Source organism: Scardinius erythrophthalmus (assembly GCF_964197995.2).
Source record: "Scardinius erythrophthalmus genome assembly, chromosome: 5".
Taxonomy (NCBI): domain Eukaryota; kingdom Metazoa; phylum Chordata; class Actinopteri; order Cypriniformes; family Leuciscidae; genus Scardinius; species Scardinius erythrophthalmus.
In genome coordinates this window covers 2,774,979-2,798,163 of record NC_138225.1, presented here as the reverse complement: position 1 = coordinate 2,798,163, position 23,185 = coordinate 2,774,979, and the positions used below count along the sequence as shown (strand labels likewise).

The 23,185-nt window shown below is 39.0% G+C and overlaps 2 protein-coding genes across 2 annotated transcripts in view; both read left to right on the top strand.

Annotated features, from left to right (window-relative positions):
* The window catches only part of LOC308691322 (scavenger receptor cysteine-rich domain-containing group B protein), a gene marked incomplete at its 3' end in the record, with an annotated part of 33,596 nt that extends 23,951 nt beyond the window's left edge, over nt 1-9,645 (top strand). The window contains exons 12-13 of the mRNA XM_081366397.1: nt 7,514-7,615; nt 9,329-9,645. Of these exons, the coding sequence (XP_081222523.1) occupies nt 7,514-7,615; nt 9,329-9,645 (419 nt within the window). The remainder of the gene's footprint in view (nt 1-7,513; nt 7,616-9,328) is intronic.
* A 2,738-nt stretch (nt 9,646-12,383) lies between these two features.
* Nucleotides 12,384-23,185, top strand: part of ywhag1 (3-monooxygenase/tryptophan 5-monooxygenase activation protein, gamma polypeptide 1) — a 31,864-nt gene continuing 21,062 nt past the window's right edge. The window contains exon 1 of the mRNA XM_081365640.1: nt 12,384-12,586. Within this exon, the coding sequence (XP_081221766.1) occupies nt 12,500-12,586 (87 nt within the window). The 5' untranslated portion in view covers nt 12,384-12,499. The remainder of the gene's footprint in view (nt 12,587-23,185) is intronic.

The window sequence follows — 23,185 nt, the reverse complement described above, 5'->3', positions numbered from 1 at the left end:
CAAAATTATTCAACCCCTTCATGGCAAGCATCTTTAGTACTTAGCAGAACACCCTTTCGCTGTTATGACCTGCTGCAGACGAAATGTATAACCGGGTATAACTTCTGGCAGCGTTTCTGAGGAATCTGAACCCGTTCCTCATGAGCAATGGCCTCCAGTTCAGGAATGTTCTTGGGTTTGCTGTTGCAACCGCCTTCTTCAAATCCCACCAGAGATATTCTATGGGATTCGAGTCAGGTGATGGTGATGCACTGAAGAATCTTCCAGGACTTCTTCTGCAACCAAGCCTTGGTGGAATTTAAGGTATGCTTGGGATCATTGTCCTGTTGGAAGGTCCAAGCTTCAGCTTCCTCACTGACAGCATGATGTTTCCTCTTAGGATTTCCTGATACTTCAATAGCCGTGTTTCCACTGTCGGGCCAGTACGAGCCAGGGCTTTAAACGGGCCGTGCCGGGCTAATAGCACCGGGCCTGCGTTTCCACTGTCGGGCCAGAAGCTCCACAGCGCTTCACTAAAACACGCCTCTCTGGAACAACGTCACACTAACCCATTATTTCATCAACAAATGGAAGTTTTATCAGAAAACTAATCAGAAAGAAATCACTGGAAACAGCGTTGAAAGCAAACATGATAAAAGCGACCAGCGTTTGCTGGCATTTTTGTTGTTTACTTGAATATTTAAAACCCAAGCATCGATGTTTTACCACAGGTTTACAATAAAAAGTGATACATTGATTATAATTAATTAATTTGTGTCAAAATTGCACATTAGTCACACAGAAATAAATGACCTTTTGGTCTATTTCACAAAAGAAAGAGGACACACTTACTTCTTCAGTCGCGTCTGTTTCTGTTTATTTGGTAGTTACAGGACATATTTACATCACATTTAGAAAGAATAATAATTTCTACAAATATATGCCACCAAAATATGACCTGAGGAGCTTTAGCACTATCTCGACTCCCATACAGATATTTTCAGTCTGAGAAACAGAGGAAGCTCCCGAAAAAAAAGTTGCTTTATTTTATAATAGTCCGGTCTAAAGAGACGAGACGTAGGCTACTGACAGATAAAATAAAAACATGATTGTGATAGCCTTTATGATTGGTCTGATTTCTTCAAGCCTTCACTATGTTTTTTTACTATGCGTATCTTTAAGCATTTACTATGGTAATGGTTAGCGCGCATAGTCTTTTGCATCACAAACAGAAGGCATTCAAACATGAACGTGAGTTAAATTATTTTAAAAGTCTTTAATGCTGACAGAATCATCCGGCGCTGCCGTCTCCCGACTCAGGTAAACTCCGCCTCTGTTCGTAACCACTCCTCTAGCCCGTTTTGGCCCAAGGTATTCGACGGGCCAGAAATCCTGGCCGTTGGGCGCGAGTAAGCCCAGATCAAGCCCCGGAAGTGACAGTGGAAACGCGACTGGCCCTGGCACGCACTAGCACGGCCCGGCCCTGGCCCGACAGTGGAAACGCGGCTAATGAATCAATCTTGCCTTCCACAAGCTGCAGGTTTCCAGTGCCAGAGGATACAAAGCAGCCGCAGAGCATCACCGATCCACCATGCTGAACTGTAGACAGAGTGTTCTTTTCAGCATATGCTTCATTCTTCTTTCTCTAGACAAAAAGTTCCAGTTTTGTTTCATCTCTCCACAAAACAGAATCCCATAAAACTCTGTGGCTTATTTATATGATTTTGAGCAAATTGGAGTCGACTTTTCTTGTGCTTTTGGGTCAGTAGTGGTGTACGTCTTGGAGTTCTGGCATGGAAACTGTACTGTGCAGCTGAAACCTCAGTGCCAAGTCTTGCTGCAGGTCTTTTTGCAGGTTTTTCTGAACCTGCCTTTCTCAGAAATCTGTTTGCAGCCGTTGATAGCTCCCTTTTTCTGCCCAGTCCATGTAGTTTTTGGACCATTCTTTTGACTTAGCCATGTTCCTAACATGCAGTCAAACGTGACACTCAACAAACCTAGCCAGTTCAGATATATGATGTGTTCTAGCTCAATCACACCTTGTGCAACTAATGAAGCCCTTGATTAGTGAGACAACACCTGTTTTGCAGACTGGTGCTGTTGTGAGGGATTCTATTCAGGGGGTTCGATTATTTGGAGACTGCAGAAGTCAATAAAAGATGCATTTTCAGTTCAATTTGGGGAAACCACTTGAAACATTTGTTTGAGCTATTTTAAAGGTCCCGTTGCATGCGATTCCATGTTTCAAACTTTAGTTAGTGTGTAATGTTGCTGTTAGAGCATAAATAATATCTGTAAAATTATAAAGCTCAAAGTTCAATGCCAAGCGAGATATTTTATTTAACAGAAGTTGACTACAAAAAACGGCTCGATTGGACTACACCCCTCTACATCCTGCATTAGTGACATCACCAGAACCGTTTCTTGACTAACCTCCGCCCACAGGAATGCTCCCTCAACTCTACTGGCTACTTGCGCACTTCTTATAACTTAGGCTACTGTGTTTACTCAGCTCTTACGGTGATTTTCTGAAGTAAAACTGACGCTTCATCTTTTGTGTGATGTACAATAAACTTTATTAAACTCATCAGTACATGTTTGATCATCATTCAGACAGCAGACTTGTAGGCTATTAATAAATAATGGATACATAGCCTACAAGCAGATGACAAATACGTTATAATAACCGTAATTAAACTACTAAACCATACCTGTTTCATCTCTATACAGCACTCTGACTCTGTAGGCATTCTCGAAATGAACGCCCTTACTGAGAGTCTCTGTTATTATTATCTATGGAATGATTTTCCGGACTTTTTTCAAAAGGAATTGCAAATTTTATTTGCAATTGCGTTTTCAAATTGTGGACGCATAAAATGTGACATAATCCAAACGCAAATGCAAATCGCGCAATACCGTTTGCATTTTCGTTTAAGCGAACGCACAGTGACTGCCAAATTTAAAATGGAAATGCAAAGTCTGTTTGCAACTGTGTTTCCCATATCTAACGAGTCTTGACCCTGTCATATTTAAATAGCAATTTCAATTACCACGTCTGCTTTTTCACTTTCTCAGCGTCGCGTATGTAGCCAGCCAAAACTCAAATGAAATCGCAATTCCCTTAGTATTTCCATTTCCAATGCCTTACACGGGAACCTGTCAATCAGCGTCAAGGGTGGGATTATGCTGTGGGGCGTGTTCGTGTTGGGACGTGACGTCACTCACAGTCGACGTTTAAGAGGTGATTCCCTGAACAGACAGACGCAGATTTATTTTAAACAATGGAGGTAGTTGGTGAAATTGTGGAGGACCTTATGATGCTCGCGCAGCAAGTTGATGACAGTACATCCTCTACAGATGTCCTCTTACTCAGAAGCCGTTTCATTTTGGATAAGTTAAATGTTTTCGTAGCCTTGACCAACAGCAACATCATAATGTTGTCTTCGCCAACCTCAGTGAAGTAGCTAATAATAGGCTTTTTGTGAAGGACAGGACAACTAAAGAACCTGGACGTCCTTTACTGGACATACCACAAGAGATGAGTGTCGGTGCTAGGTCTCACCCCTTCAAATAAGTGTTCTCAATTTGCGAAATTCAATAAAAAAGCTGTCTGTTGCAGTTAAACCTGTGTGTGTGTGTGTGTGTGTGTGTGTGTGTGTGTGTGTGTGTGTGTCACTAGCGGCGCAGGATTTTGATTGTAGGTGGGCCTCCAGAAAACTGGATGGGCCAGTTAAAATAAGCCAAAAAAAAAAAAAAAAAAACACGGGTTCCCCTTCATCTCCGTTTCAGTGCTTTTCTGCGGCACTGAGGACAGCGACTAACTAGCCTACCTGAATTTAATGCGTAGTTAGCATATGTTTAAAAAACAAATCGGATTTTTTTGCTGCTTTTTTAATACAATTACAACTTAATTTAATTTATTGTTTAATAAAATTACAGGCCTATTATGTTTTTAGTTTATTAACAGCAACAACAGCTGTAAAGATGAAGTTGACGATCGTCATCTCCGTATAGTGAACGCGCCTATAGAGAGAAATGCACATCATGGATTACATAATCAGAGAGTAGCCTTTTTCTTTTCGTTTTAAATTGTTAAAAAGACATTTTGGGCTTTCTTAATATATATTTCATGTCTGTGAGGCATAGGCTACGTTGAGTTTCGTTAAGTTAAGATGAGATGCGCTCCTGTTCACGAGCAATGCAATGACCGCGCTGGCGCCTCCATGATTTTATTGTCTGCTATATTTCCTTATTAAATTCAGGCAATAAAAAAATTATTGGTTGATAAAAAAATTATTAAAATTAAGATACAATTTATACAAAACGAAATTCACTTAAAAAGGCTTTCTACAAAACAAAAAGTGGTCAAAATCATGTCTGACCTACATCTCTCGATATATTGCGCATCCTATCTTACTCGTGCGGTTCACTTTTCATAATCAACAGATGAAAAAATAACATTATAATATTTTAACAAATATGAAACTAAATGAGCTTATTAAATGGCTAAAACACGTATAGTATACAGACTCTCTTTTTGTACAAATTGCTGCACATTCATTTTATTCTGAACTTTGCACGCATAAGTTGAAAGGCATTTGTTTGCATGCATAGTAAAACATATCTGCAACATTTATCAAGTTCACTGATAATTATGCGTTATTAATTATTATCTTAATGAATAATGTAACAAGGACGAAGCATGTAAACTGCGTTGTTTAGAATGGAATGGATCGCAAATAGATCCGAATGAAGAAACGTACAAAACCATAGTAGAAAATGTGTTTGTGTGTGTGTGTGTGTGTGTGTGTGAGAGAGAGAGAGAGAGAGAGAGAGAGAGAGAGAGAGAGAGAGAGAGAGAGAGAGAGAGAGAGAGAGAGAGAGAGAGAGAGAGAGAATGTTTGTTCCACTTTACATTTATGGTGTAGTCAATTTGTTTAGATTTATGTGATTTAATCATTTTAAATTAATCTCAACTGTGAAATGGACAAAAACAAAATTATACATAGGCTACTTTCAGACCAATTAAATCAAACCCAGGTTTTTTTGTGTGTTTAGACAAATAATGTAACAAAAGTCACAACATTCCATGACACTGAGATAAGGGAGATATGTTTTTTTGAATGGGGGGAAAATATCAAATGAGATCCAAACAGAACCCAAAGACAACATGATGGTTTAAGAAATATTCATTTTAAACTAAACCAAAACCAAATCTTTATTTCAGTGTCATGGAATTTTGTGACTTTTGTTACATTACCTACATCTGTAGAGGATGTACTGTCATCAACTTGCTGCGCGAGCATCATAAGGTCCTCCACAATTTCACCAACTACCTCCATTGTTTAAAATAAATCTGCGTCTGTCTGTTCAGGGAATCACCTCTTAACCGTCGACTGTGAGTGACGTCACGTCCCAACACGAACACGCCCCACAGCATAATCCCACCCTTGACGCTGATTGACAGGTTCCCGTGTAAGGCATTGGAAATGGAAATACTAAGGGAATTGCGATTTCATTTGAGTTTTGGCTGGCTACATACGCGACGCTGAGAAAGTGAAAAAGCAGACGTGGTAATTGAAATTGCTATTTAAATATGACAGGGTCAAGACTCGTTAGATATGGGAAACACAGTTGCAAACAGACTTTGCATTTCCATTTTAAATTTGGCAGTCACTGTGCGTTCGCTTAAACGAAAATGCAAACGGTAATGCGCGATTTGCATTTGCGTTTGGATTATGTCACATTTTATGCGTCCACAATTTGAAAACGCAATTGCAAATACAATTTGCAATTCCTTTTGAATAATGTCCGGAATATCATTCCATAATTATCATTCCGTGAGATGAAATTTTCCTGACAGACTGAGCGCGAGCTCATGAAGCTCCGCCCCCTGTGTCGTCCAGCAGCACCTCATTTGCATTTAAAGGGGACACACTGAAACGGCTCGTTTTTCTGAGCCCCAAAAAATGTCAATTTAAACATGCTGTAAAAAATGATCTGTTGGGTATTTTGAGCTCAAACTTCACATACACACTCTGGGGACATCAGAGACTTATTTTACATCTTGTGAAAAGGGGCATAGAACGGGACCTTTAAAGGTGATCTAAATGATGTTGGGTGACGTCACTTCTTGTTGAAGTTCGAAGTATTGTCAAACAAAACGGAGGCTAGCTCGACCCTCCCTCCTCCTCATCCCGTCCCCTCCCACCGTGCTTTTCCGATGTAAATTCGGGACTTCACGCGTTCCTTCTCCTTTTTCCCCTCTTCTTTGCTATTTGTTCATCGGAACGTTGTCTCTTTGGTCGTGTGTCGGCCGTATCAAAATTCAAGAGAATATAATTATAACGTTAGTCGTTGTCTAGGACATCTCTCCTCTAGCTAACTTCCCTCTTCATGCTTCTCTCTCCTCCACCCCCCACACCCCCCTTCATGTGCACGCGCACTAACCCCCCCACCCCCAAATCAATCTTGTTGGTTATTGGCGGGAACACTGTATGTAATGTTTCGTGGTCCAGGCTGGGCCAGTTTGTTTTTGTGGCCGTTTGTGGAGCCTGTGGTGTCTACAGAGACCGCGTTTTCTTACAGTGTGTTCAGGGGACAGGCAGCCAGTGGATAGTGAGGAGATGTTTGTTGTATGTGACAAAAAATGTTTCGGCCTAAAAAAACGCGTGACATCGCTTTGTTCATTGCATATAGCTGAAAGTCTGTAAATTTTGCAGTGGGGGTTGAATAATTTTGATTACAACTGTATATTCAAAGGTCAGTCTATGCACACAAACATGCACGTGTCCTTTATTCACAAAATTCACTACACCAGCATTTCACTAAGAACACACACACACACCTGCACATCCGTATATCACTGTTACTTAAATTACCAATACTCTCAAACTACAACATACAAACTAACATCCATTTTACATTTATGTGGCCACTGTCTCTTTTTGAAATCCCAACGTAAACCATCGAGAGAGAGGGAAATCACAAAACTGACTCAAGATCAGCATTTGCAATCAGCAACAACCTCTGTATGATAGTTGGCCATATCTGCATGAGAAATAAAGAGGCCCGTCAGAGCACATCATCGTCAGCACAGACCCACAGGGAAAGTCGACCTCCGCACAGGCCACGTGCATCACTAACGCATTAATATATGCATGCCTGTGTCTAATAGATGAGCATTTAAGAGAACAGGGAAAGACTAAAATAAACATGAGATAAAAATACAAAAAGTGTCAACATTTACAGTACTCTCATACACTGAAATAAAAAAGTGTTGTAGTATTTTCTCTGAAATATTTCACTAAAAATTACAAAGTGCAATTTTAAAGTAGAAAGACCGAAATATTATTTTCTTGTATAACATACTCCAATAATCTTTGTTTCTACAACTTCAAAAAATTGATTTACATTCTAGAACGAGAACCACACGTTAGTGGTTCATTAAAAGAGTTTATTCAGTCACAGTAAACGAAAGTTAACCAAAATAATTGAATCTTTAATGTAAGTTTTTGTGTCTTCTGTTTTTCAGCACCTTTGGAATTTGAGGTATTAGGAAGAGACTTTAACGTAGGGATAACAGAGGGACTTACTACAACTACGACTGCAACTACAACCACGACACCAGCGGAAGGTAAGCACACCGAAGGTGACGCTCAAGTTTTGACATCCTCAAAGACATTTCAGAAACATTTCTACATCCACAAGCGCAGTGTATGGAAGCACACTGATTTATGTGTCCATCAGATGTTGTGCTCATGAATGGAGCCCATAATGGGAAACCATTTCACTGGCCTAATTACATAAACCCTTTATTATATTAGGTGGTTATTTTACAAGCTTGGAAAGAAATTTGGACCAAAATTATATTAGTATTTTATATTTAATATAGTTTTGAGCAGCAATTATTGGGGTTCAAGTACTTTAAGGCACATTAGTAAAAATATGTTTTATTTAGCAAGCCTGTGACCATCTAGAGATCATAGATGGAAAAGACCATTCACAACCAATACAGTCAATTTACTAAGGACATTTTTAAAGCTTTTTAACAGCGCCACCTATGCTCCGATCTCTATAAAGGTTTGCATGCTTCTTTAGAATCATATGTTGCATGTTTTCGTTTAGGATTTATAGGCTTTTGAGTATATTTTGCCACGCCCCTATTCTAAATGAGCTTGTTATAGCTATCCCAAAGGGTAAAGTTAAAAAATATATGTATAATTATTGACCTAGAGAGTCTAGAGAATTGTACTACAGTGGTTTTATTGAGGTTAAGTGGAAAACTTATAGGACTAGTTCGCAGTTCTAGTTTTTTTTAAATATTCTCAAATATTTAACAAATTATTTGATTGACAGCAGTGGTTCTTGAGGCAAGTGTTCCGAGTTTGGTGAAAATATCTCATTTCTTTCAAGAGTTAAAGCCATTTTAGTAAAAGCGGCCCCCACCCTCTACAAACGTTTTGGCGTCCTGCCGCGATCATGAATCGAAATTATGACTTTTCTGATAATTATTGACAATCAGACTCCAGAGAAACTTTTTGAATTGGTTTAATTCCAATCAGGTGAAAAACCAAGGGCTAGTTTGCAAAAGTATTTTTTTCAAATAATCCAAAATACCCCAAAATTTTGAGTTATGAGCGTTTTCCTACTTTTGATTGTTGTAGCGCCACCGTCTGGCCAATTGGGGCGAGCCTCTGTGACATAGTAGACGGGATGGGTACTACCATCCCTCAAAGTTTCAAGTCTCTACTTTCTATTTTCACTTACTGAATAGTATATGAACCATAGACTGTAAAAAAATATGGACGTAGTGTCCGCGACGTCACCCGATGGTTTCTGAAGAGTAATTTTTGAAGCCCAAAGTGGGCGTAGCCGACCGTCGACATCTTGGCAGCGTGTCACTCCCGGATAACAGAAAATTAGCTGAGGTGACGTGACGCTAACAGACAGCAGACAAACGGCTAGTAGTGACATCAGCGGCAATCCACCTGTCACTCAAATGGCCACGCCCTTAATTATGCAGAACTTTAAGGCTTTATATAATTTAAACGGATGAGTTATAAAAAATATTCACGCCCCTCACAGTCGTCATGAAGGGCAAAATTAGCTGTATAGACCAAAACCACTTTTTGCACCAGGCTGTAAACACATTTTTTTCTGCTGTAAAGTTGGGCATTTTAACATGGAGGTCTATGGGATTGACTCTCTTCTGCAGCCGGTCTCTAGTGGCCAGTCGATGAACTGCAGTTTAAGTCACTCCCGAGTTGGTTTCAATAGCGAGACCGGAAGGTTGTCGCTTGGTTGAACAAACACGCATCTTATCCAGCTCTCTCTTTCTCTCCTCAAGCTACCATCAGGCTCGTGGGAGGCCTGCACCGCTGCGAGGGCCGAGTGGAGATGTACCTGAGAGGGGAATGGGGTACGGTGTGTGATGACGCTTGGGATCTTACAGATGCTAAGGTGGTGTGTAGGCAGATGGGCTGCGGGCTGCCTAGATCCGCACAGGTACTGGCCTACTTCGGTCCCGGTCGTGGCACAATCCACCTGGACAACCTGAAATGCACAGGCACAGAAGATACTCTCATTCGGTGCTCTCACATAGCATGGAACGTCCACAACTGTGACCATTCAGAGGATGCCAGCGTCACATGTTCACTCCAATGACTCCGCCCACCTCAAGCCACGCCAACCAGCCTGATCCAATAGGGAGGGGATAGGAATAGCATCGACTACAGGACTTGTATAAATTTTGTACATAACACCTCACGCCAACCCTGAATAATAGATTTTAAAGATGAAATAGTTATTTGGGTGTGAAAAAATGAAAAATAAGTTATGCTACTACTGTTATATAAATAACTGTAATAAATATTATGAATGAAAATTCGAATTATGCACTTTATAAACTATACGAACGTGTACACATAGGTGAATAAGTAAGCTGAGGCTATTGATATACAGTGGAAACCAAAGTTTTAGACTCTCCTCTCTTTAGGCGTTGATGTAGACTGCAAGCACCAAATTTATTATGCCATACAAAAACTGATGATACTTAAAGTGGTAAACGTAAAAAAATTCTGTTTTGATGATAAATTTTGTTGCATATCCTACTGTAAAGTTTAAAGTGTATCTGAATATCTTTATCATTTTATTGAATGTCAAAACATCATTCGTTATTCAAAAATATTTGTCTGAATTGGTCTGCTCAGAATCAAAAAAATAATAATTCTCAGGTCCATTTTGATTGGTTTGATTTATTATTGAAAAATAATAGTTTCAATGCTAAAAAATGTTTTCATTTTCTTTCTTTCTTTCCTTCTGTCTTTTTTTTTTTGTCTCTGTTCCATCATTTGTGAGTAGATTAGCAGAATGAAAATTAATGGGATAAAAGTAATATTGGATTTGTATTGAGGAAACTAAACCATGTCATTGGCCTAATTGCATAATAGTATATTAAGATAGGAAAGAAATGTAGGCCAAAAATGATGTTGAGATTTTTATATATAATATATAAATAAACATTTGGTAAACCTAAGGTAAAAGAAAAAAAGAAAATGTTTATGATCACTTTTTTTTTTTTTTTACTGTACAGACTTTTTTTCGTCAATATACACTCCTGGGCAAAAGAAAAAGAAGAAGGGCTAAACACTAAGCTTTTAATTTAATAACCACAAATTATTGGTCAGGAAATTAGCTAAATTTAATCCAATGGACTACTTAAAAAGCCAGAAAAACAGTTTTTGGCTGAATATGAGAGTGATGAATCACAAAGAAACACGAGCGTCTCCGAAAATCTACTGAGAAATTGAATAATACATGCATCTCTACCACAAACAAGTCCTTTAATGCTTCAGAGTACAGGAGAATATTGCAGAATGGCTTGTTACAATTCCCACAAATGAAAAGTTGTTATCTTAAGAGAAATGATGAGATGTTATTTTTCAGAAGTGGCTTGAGAACGAATCAGGCTCATGTTTAGTCCAGATTTGAACCCTATAGTGAATATTTGGTCTCAGATTAAACTCAAACGAACTGAGACATTTTTCAGATACTCATGAACTGTGAAGCCGTTGAGTGGATCAACACTGACTCTAATCTAGCTGTTTCAAGGCTATTCTGTGCTAATTGACTATATCTACAGAATGTGTGCAGTTCCTGACCAGTGATTTGTGAATAAAAAAGATCATTAAAAGACCACTAAATGTTTTGCCTTTTTTTTTCTGCCCATAAATAAAGTGCTATAAATCTATTATATATTCTTAAAGGTGGACTAAAGTAGTTTCCTGAAATGTTCTCCTGTTAAGACAAAACAGCACATTATTTATTCTTCCGGCAGGTGCTCTACATAATAAAAGTTTCGGCATCTGTGTTTTATATTTCACATATTCTAATTTTATAATGAATATGTAATAGGTGTATTTTAATATTAGTTATAATGGGAGTCTGGGTCTTTTGACATGTTTTTTTTTTTTCTTCTTTTTTCAATAGCCTTTCTGTAGCCAAGAAGGGGGTGTCTATACAGAAAATGACTTTTAAAAATAAAACAAGCATGAAAAATATTCACTGGAGTAACTTTATGACAATTAGCCCAAGTTTACTCTATAAAGGCTAGCAAGTAACACTGCAACTCTCAATATTCTAATAACCAAATTAATTAAATAAATAAATAACCAACCATTTTATTATTGAGATTGTACGGAGCCCCTAATGCAGTGGTGGCGGACCGCGCCATTTTACCATTTCACCATTTCACACCACAAGCGTTCAGGGTCGTTTACGGACGGTATGATCTTTCAGAGCTTTATCCTCTAATATTTGTATCTAGAGCCAAACTCCCTTCATTCAAGCTCTCTCCGCTCCGTGTGCGTTGCTTCTCTCTCTCGCTACAGACAGAAAGCACCACATTAAGAGCTGCAGTTTAAAGTCCAAAATAAAAATCACCAAAATAACATATTTAAAAATATATGATTGAATATGATTTGGGTTTTTTTTTTTATTGGTCTCTTTAAAAAAAAAATGTAAAAACACATCAGAAGAAACTTTAACAGTGCAAACACGCTATCATAACAGATTTACATTAAGTAAGCGGCGATGCAAAATACTTCGTAGAAAATCAAACATCAAATTAAAAAAACAAAACATTATTATTATCATTATTCTGGGACTAGTAATAATATAGTTATACATACTGCAATACATTTTACAAATATGCACTACAGTTTCAGGATGCGGTTTACAAAGAGAACAATTACTTCAATATCACTTACATTTTGTAATAACTTTCGATCGAGTCAGTGTCGCGCGAGACCCCTCATGATCCTGACGTCACTGCACCCCCCTCACAACTGATGACGCAATCCAGTGAAAGCGTAAGGAGGGGGAGGGGCGTGTTGCATCGGCACGCGCGGAGAGAGGGAGAGAGAGAGCGAGCAGCTGCAGCGGCAAGAGGAGCTCGCGCGCGTCCCACGGCATATCCACTAAATACACCCATATCACCCGAACCAAGCGCGATTTAAACATGGTCGACCGCGAGCAGCTGGTCCAGAAAGCCCGGCTGGCCGAGCAGGCGGAGAGATATGACGATATGGCTTCTGCCATGAAATCGGTAAGTGCAACTTATGCATTATATTCTGCACATGCATTATTCATTTATAATTTGGCTATTCTTCACATAGTTATAATCACGCGAAGTGAACTGTCTCACAATATCGTGTACAGTGGTATATAATAATGCATTCGTCGCATTGCCACTGGAAATTCCACTGATTTTCGCGTGAGCGCGCGCGCGTTCTTTCTTTCTTCTTTTTATGAATCTTTTCAACGTTCTTATATTGATGACATAATCGATTTGAGTGAGCGCGCGCACGTTCTTTAGTCCAAAGGCCCATATAAGTTGATCCGGACCGACTGACAGGTCACAGTCCTGCTGTAATGATGACGAGGCTTATTTGGGAATAGTGTGTGTCACTGCCTGCCATTCATTAAAATAGAGTATAATAATGCATGAGGATAATAATGCAGCGTTGAGTGTGAATCCAGAATTCTGGGCGGTGCCTTTCAAAGATCCGACCGAACTGGACATCAGATAGACACTCCAGTACAGCACATGCATGGCCATGATTATAACAGTTTAGCTTACAGATCCAGTGACATTAATGATATAGCCTCTGCATCCAGTGAATGCCGATTCAGTGCAGAATTTCTCTGCAAGCATGCATTATTAAAGAGGTTTGTGATTCATAAGTGTTATATTATGCTGGTGTAGGATGCAGATGATCCAACGCTTCTCTCTTTTGTCTCAGAAGCTGTTATCGTGCAGCACTGACTTTTGTCTCACATCGATTTACATTTGGTTTTCGCACATTCACATTCTCCGGCTTTGCAGGTTCGCTCTCACTAGGCGTGTCGCAACGTGTGCCAAGGTGCAGTGCCCATAATGCAGCATTTCATCCATCCATCAGCCTCCATCCAATAGGGTACAAGTTACCACCAACCCCTCTCTCTCTCTCTCTCTCTCTCTTCATCAAGGGCGTAGGTTTGCATTGAAAGTTGATTGGATCGTATTGCAAGGAAGAACTAGATAACCCTGAGATTTGTGGTTTTAAAAACTCAACCAGTGTTTTAAAAAAATCACAATCTCCTGTCATGGAAGTTTTGGAGGTCACACCTAATTCATGTATCAGTGCAACGTTTGTAAAACACTTTAGACACCACAGCTAAAGTAAAAGAAAATAATGAAAGTAATCAAAATAAAACGGTTCAGAATCGTTGTGAAACCATCTTTACCTAAAATGTCAATATATATGGAGCACTAGGAGTGACACAGAAAATGAAATCAGTTATCAATTTAATAATTGAATGGAAATAAATCCATTTTTAAATCATTATTTCACGTTTTAAAAATGCAGATATTTTTCATACAAAAAATTACAATGATTTATTTCATCACTAGTCCTCCATATACAATGTGTTTTTACTACGAAATTAACAATCTGTAATTTGTTATGAGATAAAAATGTTAAATTTCCACCACTGAATACATTTTTTTTTTTTTTTGCAGAATTGCATGATATAAGCTCGCAATTGTGGAAAAAAAAGTCAGAATTGTGACTTAATTTTTATTCGGTGGCGTAAGCAAGCTTCCATATGCACAAGTCATCTGACAGGAGGAATATATATGCTATTTTCATAACATCTAAAAAGTAATGAAATGACACTTTATTTTAAGGTGACATAGTTACATGTACTTACTATAGTAATAACAGTCAATTATGCATAAATACAAGTAACTAACCCTAAACCACCAAACCCTAACCGTAACTCGTACATGTAGTTAATCAATATTACTCAGTACTTATTTGAGTAAGTACAACATAACAACGTCACATTAAAATAAAGGGTTACACTTTATTTTAATGTGTCATTGTTACAGTGTAATTATATATTTAAGTACTGAGTAATATTAAGCAACTACATGTACTTACTATAGGATTAGGGTTTGGTGGAGGGTTAGTTGCATGTAATTATGCATAATTGACTGTTATTACTATGGTAAGTACATGTAACATATGTAACAAGCACACTGTAAAATAACCTAACATAATGTAATAACATTTAGGTGTAGGTTGCCCTACAGAATTTGTTGTAAAAAATGTGGTTTACTATCGATTTGTAAATCATTGCATGTCAAGTTTTGGTTGGAGCTGATCAACTTGCAGCCATTTAATGAAAAGGAAAGTGCATCGTTCCTTTTAGCTCTCTAAGACTGGATGCTGTCCATTACTGAAAAACGCCTCATCATTGTGTAATTGCACTATCTCTCGACATCCGCTGGGCAGATGAGTGTTTCTGAGGGGGGGATGATAAGGGATATTGCACAGGGCTTCTGATACACCAGTCTGCCATTAGTGCGGTTCACGTAATGATTCTACTAAACAGTTTTCGTTCGGAGACAATGAGCTTGACAAATTGGTGAATTTCAAATATCATGCAATGATTAGTTCCCTCAACATCTTCTTAAACTGTTTGCTTTTATGTGGTCTGAACTAATAAATAATTCCGACTGGGCATTAATGGCATGTTCCCTCTCTAGGAGTCTCCCAAATCTTAAATATTAAATATTCATAAGTTAAGCTCCATACTTATTTTGTGCCATCCAGTGTGCTTGTTCACTTTGCATCGTCTCTCTTTGAGACACACACACACACACTGGAGGATGGACTGATATGTCCATGTATTGATTTACTCGTCAGCTGACCGGAAAGATCTGGTCCCAGTGCAGCTCAGGGGTGTGTGTTTATCCAGGTCTCCTTCTCACTATGGGATGAAGAAACCCTTAATACTGCAATAATCCTAATAAACTCCAGCAGAAGAATCAGATGACGAGCCTGAGATTAACGTGGTGCAAAACAAACACACAATAATCAGTTCCGTTGCTGATGATCCACTGTTACTTCTTCTCATGATGATGCTAATAACTTTTACCACAACTCTCAGACTACTATTGTAGTATTCTACATTTATTACTTGCAATTTTTGACATCAATATGAGGACTGTTTATCTACATGTCAGGTGTGTTTTAATTTAGGCGTGCTTGAGCATTTTATTCGTGTTGCTTTTTTACAAATTATATAGTGCATTTGTTCTGACATGTTATGCACAATCTGTCAGTTTCAGCGTTGAACCCTATAGCTTAGACCAATTACATTTATTCAGCGAAAATAAAAAAGTGTTCTGCTTTCATAAATCATAGAATTTGAGAAAGTGGTCATATAAAAAAAGGTGATTTTAAACCATAATCAAAATTGATATGACGAATGCCAATAAGCTGATTCAGTTTGCATTCCTTTATAAAATATTTTTAAAGTCCCCCTGTGGTGAAAATCCAGCTTTTAATGTAGTTTATGTGTCTATGTGGTGTTTTTAATACGCTTTAAGACAAACCATGTGTAAATTCATAAGTCGACACCATTGCCGAGTATTTCCTCCTTAAAACTGCAGTGAACCAAAGACAGTCTCAAAAACACGCTTTGAAATCGCTGGTGTTTCTGACGTCACAAACTACCTTGTAACCAATCAGATCAACGTGTGATCGTCAACCAGTGGATCTCTGAGCTGAGTGAGTGAGTGGAGGCGGGGCTCATTTGCATATTCATAGAACCTCGCATACTAAATGAGGCAAGGGTGTCCAGTTACATTCAAGATATTTATAGGCATGAAGAAATATTTTTTGGTTAGTTAGTTAGTTAGTTTTATTTAAAGTTTGACAAGGCAGGATATTGAAGGACAAAACCCTGAAATGTATCAAACAGAACACATACTTAACTTGGTGACGAATTTTAAGGGATGAAATTAATGACTAAAGGGTGACTTTAATATTTTAACTGTAAGCCAGGTTCAGACTACATGTTGTGGTGATTTGTAAACAACAATGACCGTCAGATCGTAAGAATTGGCCGTTTTATCTCATATAACGTGTCATTGTGGACGATAACCGGCACCGATGCTTCACAATGTCCCAACAGAAAGACTAGCATGTAGTGTTGTCACGGTACCAAAATTTCAGTATTCGGTACCAATACCAGTGAAAATCCACGGTTCTCGGTACCAAAGGGCTAGAAATCAATAAATTCTTTGCTGATACTTCCTCGTCATCATGGAGAGCGCAGTTCGCACCGTTTCAAAAATAGTCGATCTCCGAATGCGAATGAACTGACTCTGAATTTTAGTATTGTTTTTATATGAGGATCCTTTTTCAAATACAAGGTCAATATTGATTTTCACTAATGACAAAACAACAAATTATCCGTGAACTAATCTTTAAAAGCTTTCCATCTTTACTCTCCTCATGTAACGTTGCATTCGGAGATCGACAAGTTTCTCCTTTCCACAAGCGCTTGCTCTCCCGTGGCGTCTGTCTTTGCTACGCAACCATGAACATAGGTGCGCCTGGAAAAACGAGCGCGCCGCGTCGCTTCTATTATGAGCGTGCTTGCCGCGCACCTACATTTGGAATAACGAATCTGCACGCGCAAAAAACGCGCTATGTGAACGGCCATTTATGGCAGCATGACATTAGCCTAATCCAAAATATTTCCATATGTCTCTTTCCTCCTTTCTTATCAACAAGTGGATTTACAGCCACCACATCAGCAGCACCGCCGGTCGCCATGTCACAGCGCTTTAATAAAGAGGACGCGCAACTGCACGTGCTCAGTGCATGCATGCGCATCAAGGAACCGGGTTTGAACGGGTCCTCGGTACCACCGGTACTTAAAGGTATAGCGGAGGATTTTCTTTTTCCGGGTGGGTAGTGTAAACTATTGGTCCACCTAAGTGTCAATCATTCTGGTGATATGTTTACGTAAGGCCGTCGTACATGCTCGTCCCTTAGTTTTCGCTTTCTGCGCATGCGCACTTTCAGGTGTTTATGTGTGGTGAGCTAGAGCTCAGCCATTCATTGAAGCTCGCCGTTTCACCGGGTCCTTTGAAAATGTCTGAGGGTCGCAAGAGAAAAAGTTTGTACGAACTGTATGAGAAGAAGAGAAAGGCCTCAGAAGAGAGAAACAAGATCAGAGTGTTTTTGGGAGATTGTTTCACACGATGGCGTGCGCTGAAAACACAGGTTGGGCCTCCCACTGATGCCTCAGTCGCGAAGTTTCTACTTGACAGGTAAAGTTTGGCATGCTATTTGGAGAAAAAGTGCAAATCTTCTTTTGGAAAGTAATCTTGTATGAGCGATGCCGACAGCAACTTGTAAACAGAGCGTGCACGAGGAGAACCTCGCACACGTTTAATAGGCGTTCCCTCTCGGGAGCAAGTAGAGTGTTGCGCATGTGCATTTTTTCAAAAAGTGGAGAGGGCGGTTCTTATCTAAAATTCGGAAAGATCCTCCGCTATACCTTTAAGAAAACTTGTTACCGTGACGTTTACATTTTTCTAGTACCGACTTGGTACCGAAGTACCGGGTCTTTTGACAACACTACTAGCATGTTTAATTTCCTCACATCTGTGACGTTGACCAATAGGAGCACAGAAGCTCTTCCCTTCACTGCTTTAAAACATGGCGAAACAAAAGAAAGCCGATGGTGTTGGTGGAATTATGCAATGGAAGAAAGGTTTGTGGGTTTTCAAAGTGTGTGGCACCAGATCATGTCAGAGGAGGAATGCAGAGTAGTAAAAAACATTAAATCAATCAATTAATGATTAAAGGGATATTTATCTGCTGGAAAGATGAATGTGTATTTAAATTGAGTCATTTTTGTAGTAGAAATGTGAAATTATTTTAGAAGCTGGTGCCTTCTAGACTGAGAAAAGCCAGAAAATGTATTTTTGGCTCATGTGGATGAAAGACAACAACTCCCAGAATGCACTTGCTTCGCTGCCCTACGAGGACACGCCCGAGCCACGCCTACCGGTTACAGAGGGCAGTATCTGGAGAAATGACACAGCTAGGCTACTAGTGGACTCGATACTGAACAGACAGTGTTTTATGGTGAGATTCCCCTATGGGCGAGTTGAACACATGCGGGACGAGCTCCTCCGACTGGCTGGAGTCTCTCGCCTCTGGACACAAAAGCCTCAGATGATGATAAATGATGATTTTTGCGTCATCTGAGGGTTTTTTCCAGACACACAATACAGAAATCTCTCGTCTCAGGGGGACACGAGGGAGGGAAGCACGGCCATTCCAGAATACTACCGGGTTTCTACTGATACAAAGCTTAATGCTAATCGGTGAAGTATCCCTTTAATAATTTAAGTCAACACAGTGGGAACAATACTTTAAAAACCGAAAAGAAGCTGGTTGGACAAGAGATGTTCTTATGTTTCCGCTCCTCTGTTTTCAATCAGATCATTTTAAACCGTAAACTCCTGGAAAGTTTTCAGTCCAAGGATTCAGTAAGCGAATGCATTCGATTTAAAACAGTCAGTCATCGTGCTGTGAAACAGACTGAGCGGTGGCGCTGCATGAGCATATGATACGCTAACAACATCTCTCGGTTGGATAAAGCAAACCAGTGTCGCGCTAGTAAAGTTTTGATGGATTACCATTGTAATCAAGGTAAAGCGTTTACAGTGACACACAGGAGTCGCACATTAGGCGCACGAGACGAGAGTCCGTTATTATTAATGCGCAAACAAACCGCTCACTGATCGCTATTGTAAAGTAGTAAAAATTGGGGTTGAGGAAGAGGTTTGTTGTGTCAAAAGGGAGGCACACTGTCTTTGAAAATCTGACAAACATTGTTTGTTTATGCTCTTGTTTTCGGAAGTCAGTCGCTAGTTCCAGCTGTAAATCACTCCGCAGAAGTAGCAGTGCTTCGCCTTCTGAGAATATAGTTCCCAGTATGTATACGGTTAGAAGATTGCTGTGTCTCATGTGACCTTGTTATCTGTACACGCTGTGACTATACAAATTACAACATGTAAATAGGAAAATGTTGCCGTTATTTTGTCACTTATTGGGAGCAGTATGCTAGCTGGAGCCATTTACCTCCAGTCTTTGTGCTAAGCTAGGCTAGCGGTGGGTGCGTCAGACAGAGTTACGGCACGCACGGAGATGAGAAGGGTATGTATGGACTTATCTAACTCTGGGGGATACGGTGAATAAACATTAAAATAGTTAATTAAATGAACTAATTAAATAAAGTCCCAAAAAGTCGGCGTGTTCCTTTAAAGATGGCAAGCCATGATTGGTTGATAAAAAGTGTAGTCTGACATGAATTTAGGAGTCAAAATAGCATAATCTGACACAGTAAGTAAGTAAAGTTTATTTATATAGCACCTTTCACAGACAAAGGGTCACAAAGTGCTTTACAGTAAAAAAATAATAATATCAAAACAAATACAATAACAGCTGTACAAATACCATATAAATTTAATAAACGCCAAAACAAATTAATTAAAAGCTTGTCCAAAAAGATGTCTTCACGTGTTTTTTAAAAGATTCCACACGTGACTATTTTAACAGAGAAAAGTAATGTGTAGTCTGAACCTGGCATTAGGCGAACTACAATCACCATATTGAGCTTCTCCCATTTAAATATTTACGAGTTACATTCCAGAATGGAGTTCGGTAGAAAACGAGGGATTGGCGAAAAGGAAAGTAATTTCAGAGGCGAGTCTTTTTTGAAGGATTGTGAAAGTTGTGTGTGCTAATGCTGTGAGTTATCCGTCATGCATGTGCATGTGATCCACCGTCTTTCATCGGGCATTACCATAGACGTGGCTTCAAGTCAGCAACTCATGTTTTTTTCATAACAGTACAGTCATAAAGCTTTTATGCGGTTTATTTTTAGAAGCCTGCAGCAGCTGCAAAAACAGTAAAAAAACATCTGCAATCACTCTATGGTTATATAAGAACAATGAGCTACTTTAAGCAAGAATCCCCCTCTTCTTACAACATCCGCCTCATCCCATCCTATCCAGCATGCATGCATTCTTCTTCTGCTTTCTGCGCCACTTTCAATAGAAATGCACCGAAACTAAATTTCTCCGCCGATACCGATAGCCAGTTATTCAGAATAAACTGTCACAAACTGCTCTGAGACACGAAGGTTGAGGATCCAAATGCATTATTTATTGAACAGGGTAATCCAAAGACGTAATCCAAAGTACAGGCAAGGTCAAATACAGGCAGTCCATACAAACTAGTGATGTTACATGTGACACTGAAGCTTCAGAGCGCGTATCGAGTACGTAGCGCAATTTCTCATGAAGCTCGGTGCCGGAGCGCGTATTGTTTTCAGAGAAACACGTGATTAACGAAAAACGAAACCTCACTTTCTTACCAGTCACGTGAATGCTTTACTTTGCGTGTCGGACTGTTTGAACCCAGACCACTACTCTACAGGTTTTTGGAAGTTTTAAGTCCATTTACAAATTTTTTTTTATATATATATATATATATATATATATATATATATATAAATGGGCATAATGTTTCAGGCCTATAATAAAAGTTTACCTTTTAGTAGCGTGTGACGTGCGTATGTTTGCGTGTAGCAGAGACAGCGCGCATCAAAGAGCGGGCGTCAGAGAGAGCTTAAAGTGATATTGATGTTGGTCTTGGGTCGTGTCGGGTTCAGGCTGAAAAATTGCAGCCGTTGTCGGGCTGGGGCCGGGTAGGGCTTGAACACCACGGGCCAGGGCCGGGTTAGGTCTGGAGTTTTTGCTATTCTACTAGAAGATAACTACACACCAGCTTCATAAATTCATCAACTAACCATTCAGAAATGTCCTGTTGCTTCTACATGTTGGCACTTCTTCTTGAGTCTCTCCATCATTGTCTGACTCCGGTTTGAACATAAAAGGCTAAAAGTTTTTGAAATTTTCAGTGCATGTGTGTGTGAGGCAAAAGGACACGAGCTCTTGAAGCTCCGCCCCCTGTGCCGGGAGCAGCAGCTCATTTGCATTTAAAGGGACAGACCCAAAACTCAAAGTGACAATTTTAACATGCTATATAAAAATATCTGTGGGGTATTTTCAGCTAAAACTTCACATACACACTCTGGGGACATCAGAGACTTATTTTACATCTTGTGAAAAGGGCATTATACCACCCCTTTAAGAATGTTCACTGAAAGGTTCATTGGGGAACCAAAAAACTTTATTCTCAGTCAACTCTTTTTAAGGGTGTAGCTGTTAGTGTGCCAACCTGTCTTTCTTACTTCTTGCCATCTCAAGTGCTTTTCTCTTTCTTCACCCTTTCTCTTGATCATAATCTACAACTTGGGTTAAAAGTCGCTGAACATTTGCTGCAATAGCTGGCGGCTTCATTGGATTCTTATGATGAAACCCAAACCATGGATTACAATGACCACAAAGCCTCACGGACAGAATTAGCACACAACAAGAGCTGTATCACTGCACTGTTGAGCAATACTGCTCAATACATCTGTATCTAATGAGGCCAAACAATCAAGTGCTTTACCATGCTTGTGCTAGATTGTGTATGATTTATAGAGTTAAGATCATAGTTCGAATTACAGGGGGACAGAAATATCAGATTTGAGGGGGTCAGATCATTATTGTGAAAAAATATAATTACAGTTACAATACAAGTCAACTCCTATTTTCACTGTAGGAACATTTTAATGTAAAGCGACCCCTATTGTGGACCGTACCATTTTTAACCACCGTGGCTAGAAGCAACGGAGATAGAGAACGACTTCAACTTCTCAAGCAAGTGTCAACGTTGAATGACAAAATGCTAGTTTCATAAAGTATCATTCTTTTCAACATTCCGTATTTGTATATTCAAAAATATTTAAAATAATCTAATTTAATACAGTTATAATTTTTCAATGTAAATTATTTAATTTTATTGGTAACAGCCTAGTGTCTAATTATTTTAATTGAATATATTTATCAAATTTAAGAATTTGAAATGAAAGATGGAGCATACCTTAATAAAATTAGGGGAAAATGCCCTTTATAAAGGTACAAAAAATTATTCTGGGTGTTTTCAAACAGTGATGTAATGAAACATTGACAATTTAAGTTTGAAGGGAGTAAAGCCTCTGTTAAGGCTATTAAGGAAATGTAATTTTGCCAAAAGATGAACTTTTATTTTAAATAAATGTTCATTTTAAATCAGCCTACTTCAGTGTGATATGTTACCATATTATCATGCTTAACACTAAGAATTTGAATAATTGTAATGTGATGATCAGATGCAGATATCTAAATCAGAGAACATGGGCGGTTTGCGGGTGGATTATTTATTTTTAACAGTGGATTCGGGTGACTCAAAGTGCACCAGATTAATGAATTTATCTTTAAAATGTACAAAATTCTCTTCCGGTGGGGCATGTCCACGGACCCCCCTAGAGGTACCAAGCTCCACCAACTAAAAAATGTGGGAAACACATTAGGCTATGATGATCTACAAAAAAATACACATTTAATTATCTTATTATTAAAATACATTATTATGATTTTACCACCTCTACCTCATTTTGAGCCAGGAAAAACTCAATAGGCAATAGGCTTCTTGTAAAGGTATTACTTTTACTAGTAATTAGAAAGGTATTTCAGTGGACTTAACTTCTAACTTTTGGGAGTTGATCAAAACAGCTCTCTTTTGGATATATAATAACAATGAGATATTCTGTAGCCTACTGATTATCAGTTTGTCGCATATTTAGACCTTGTATGTGTGTTGCACAACACATGTTGCACTTGGCGATCACGGTGGGG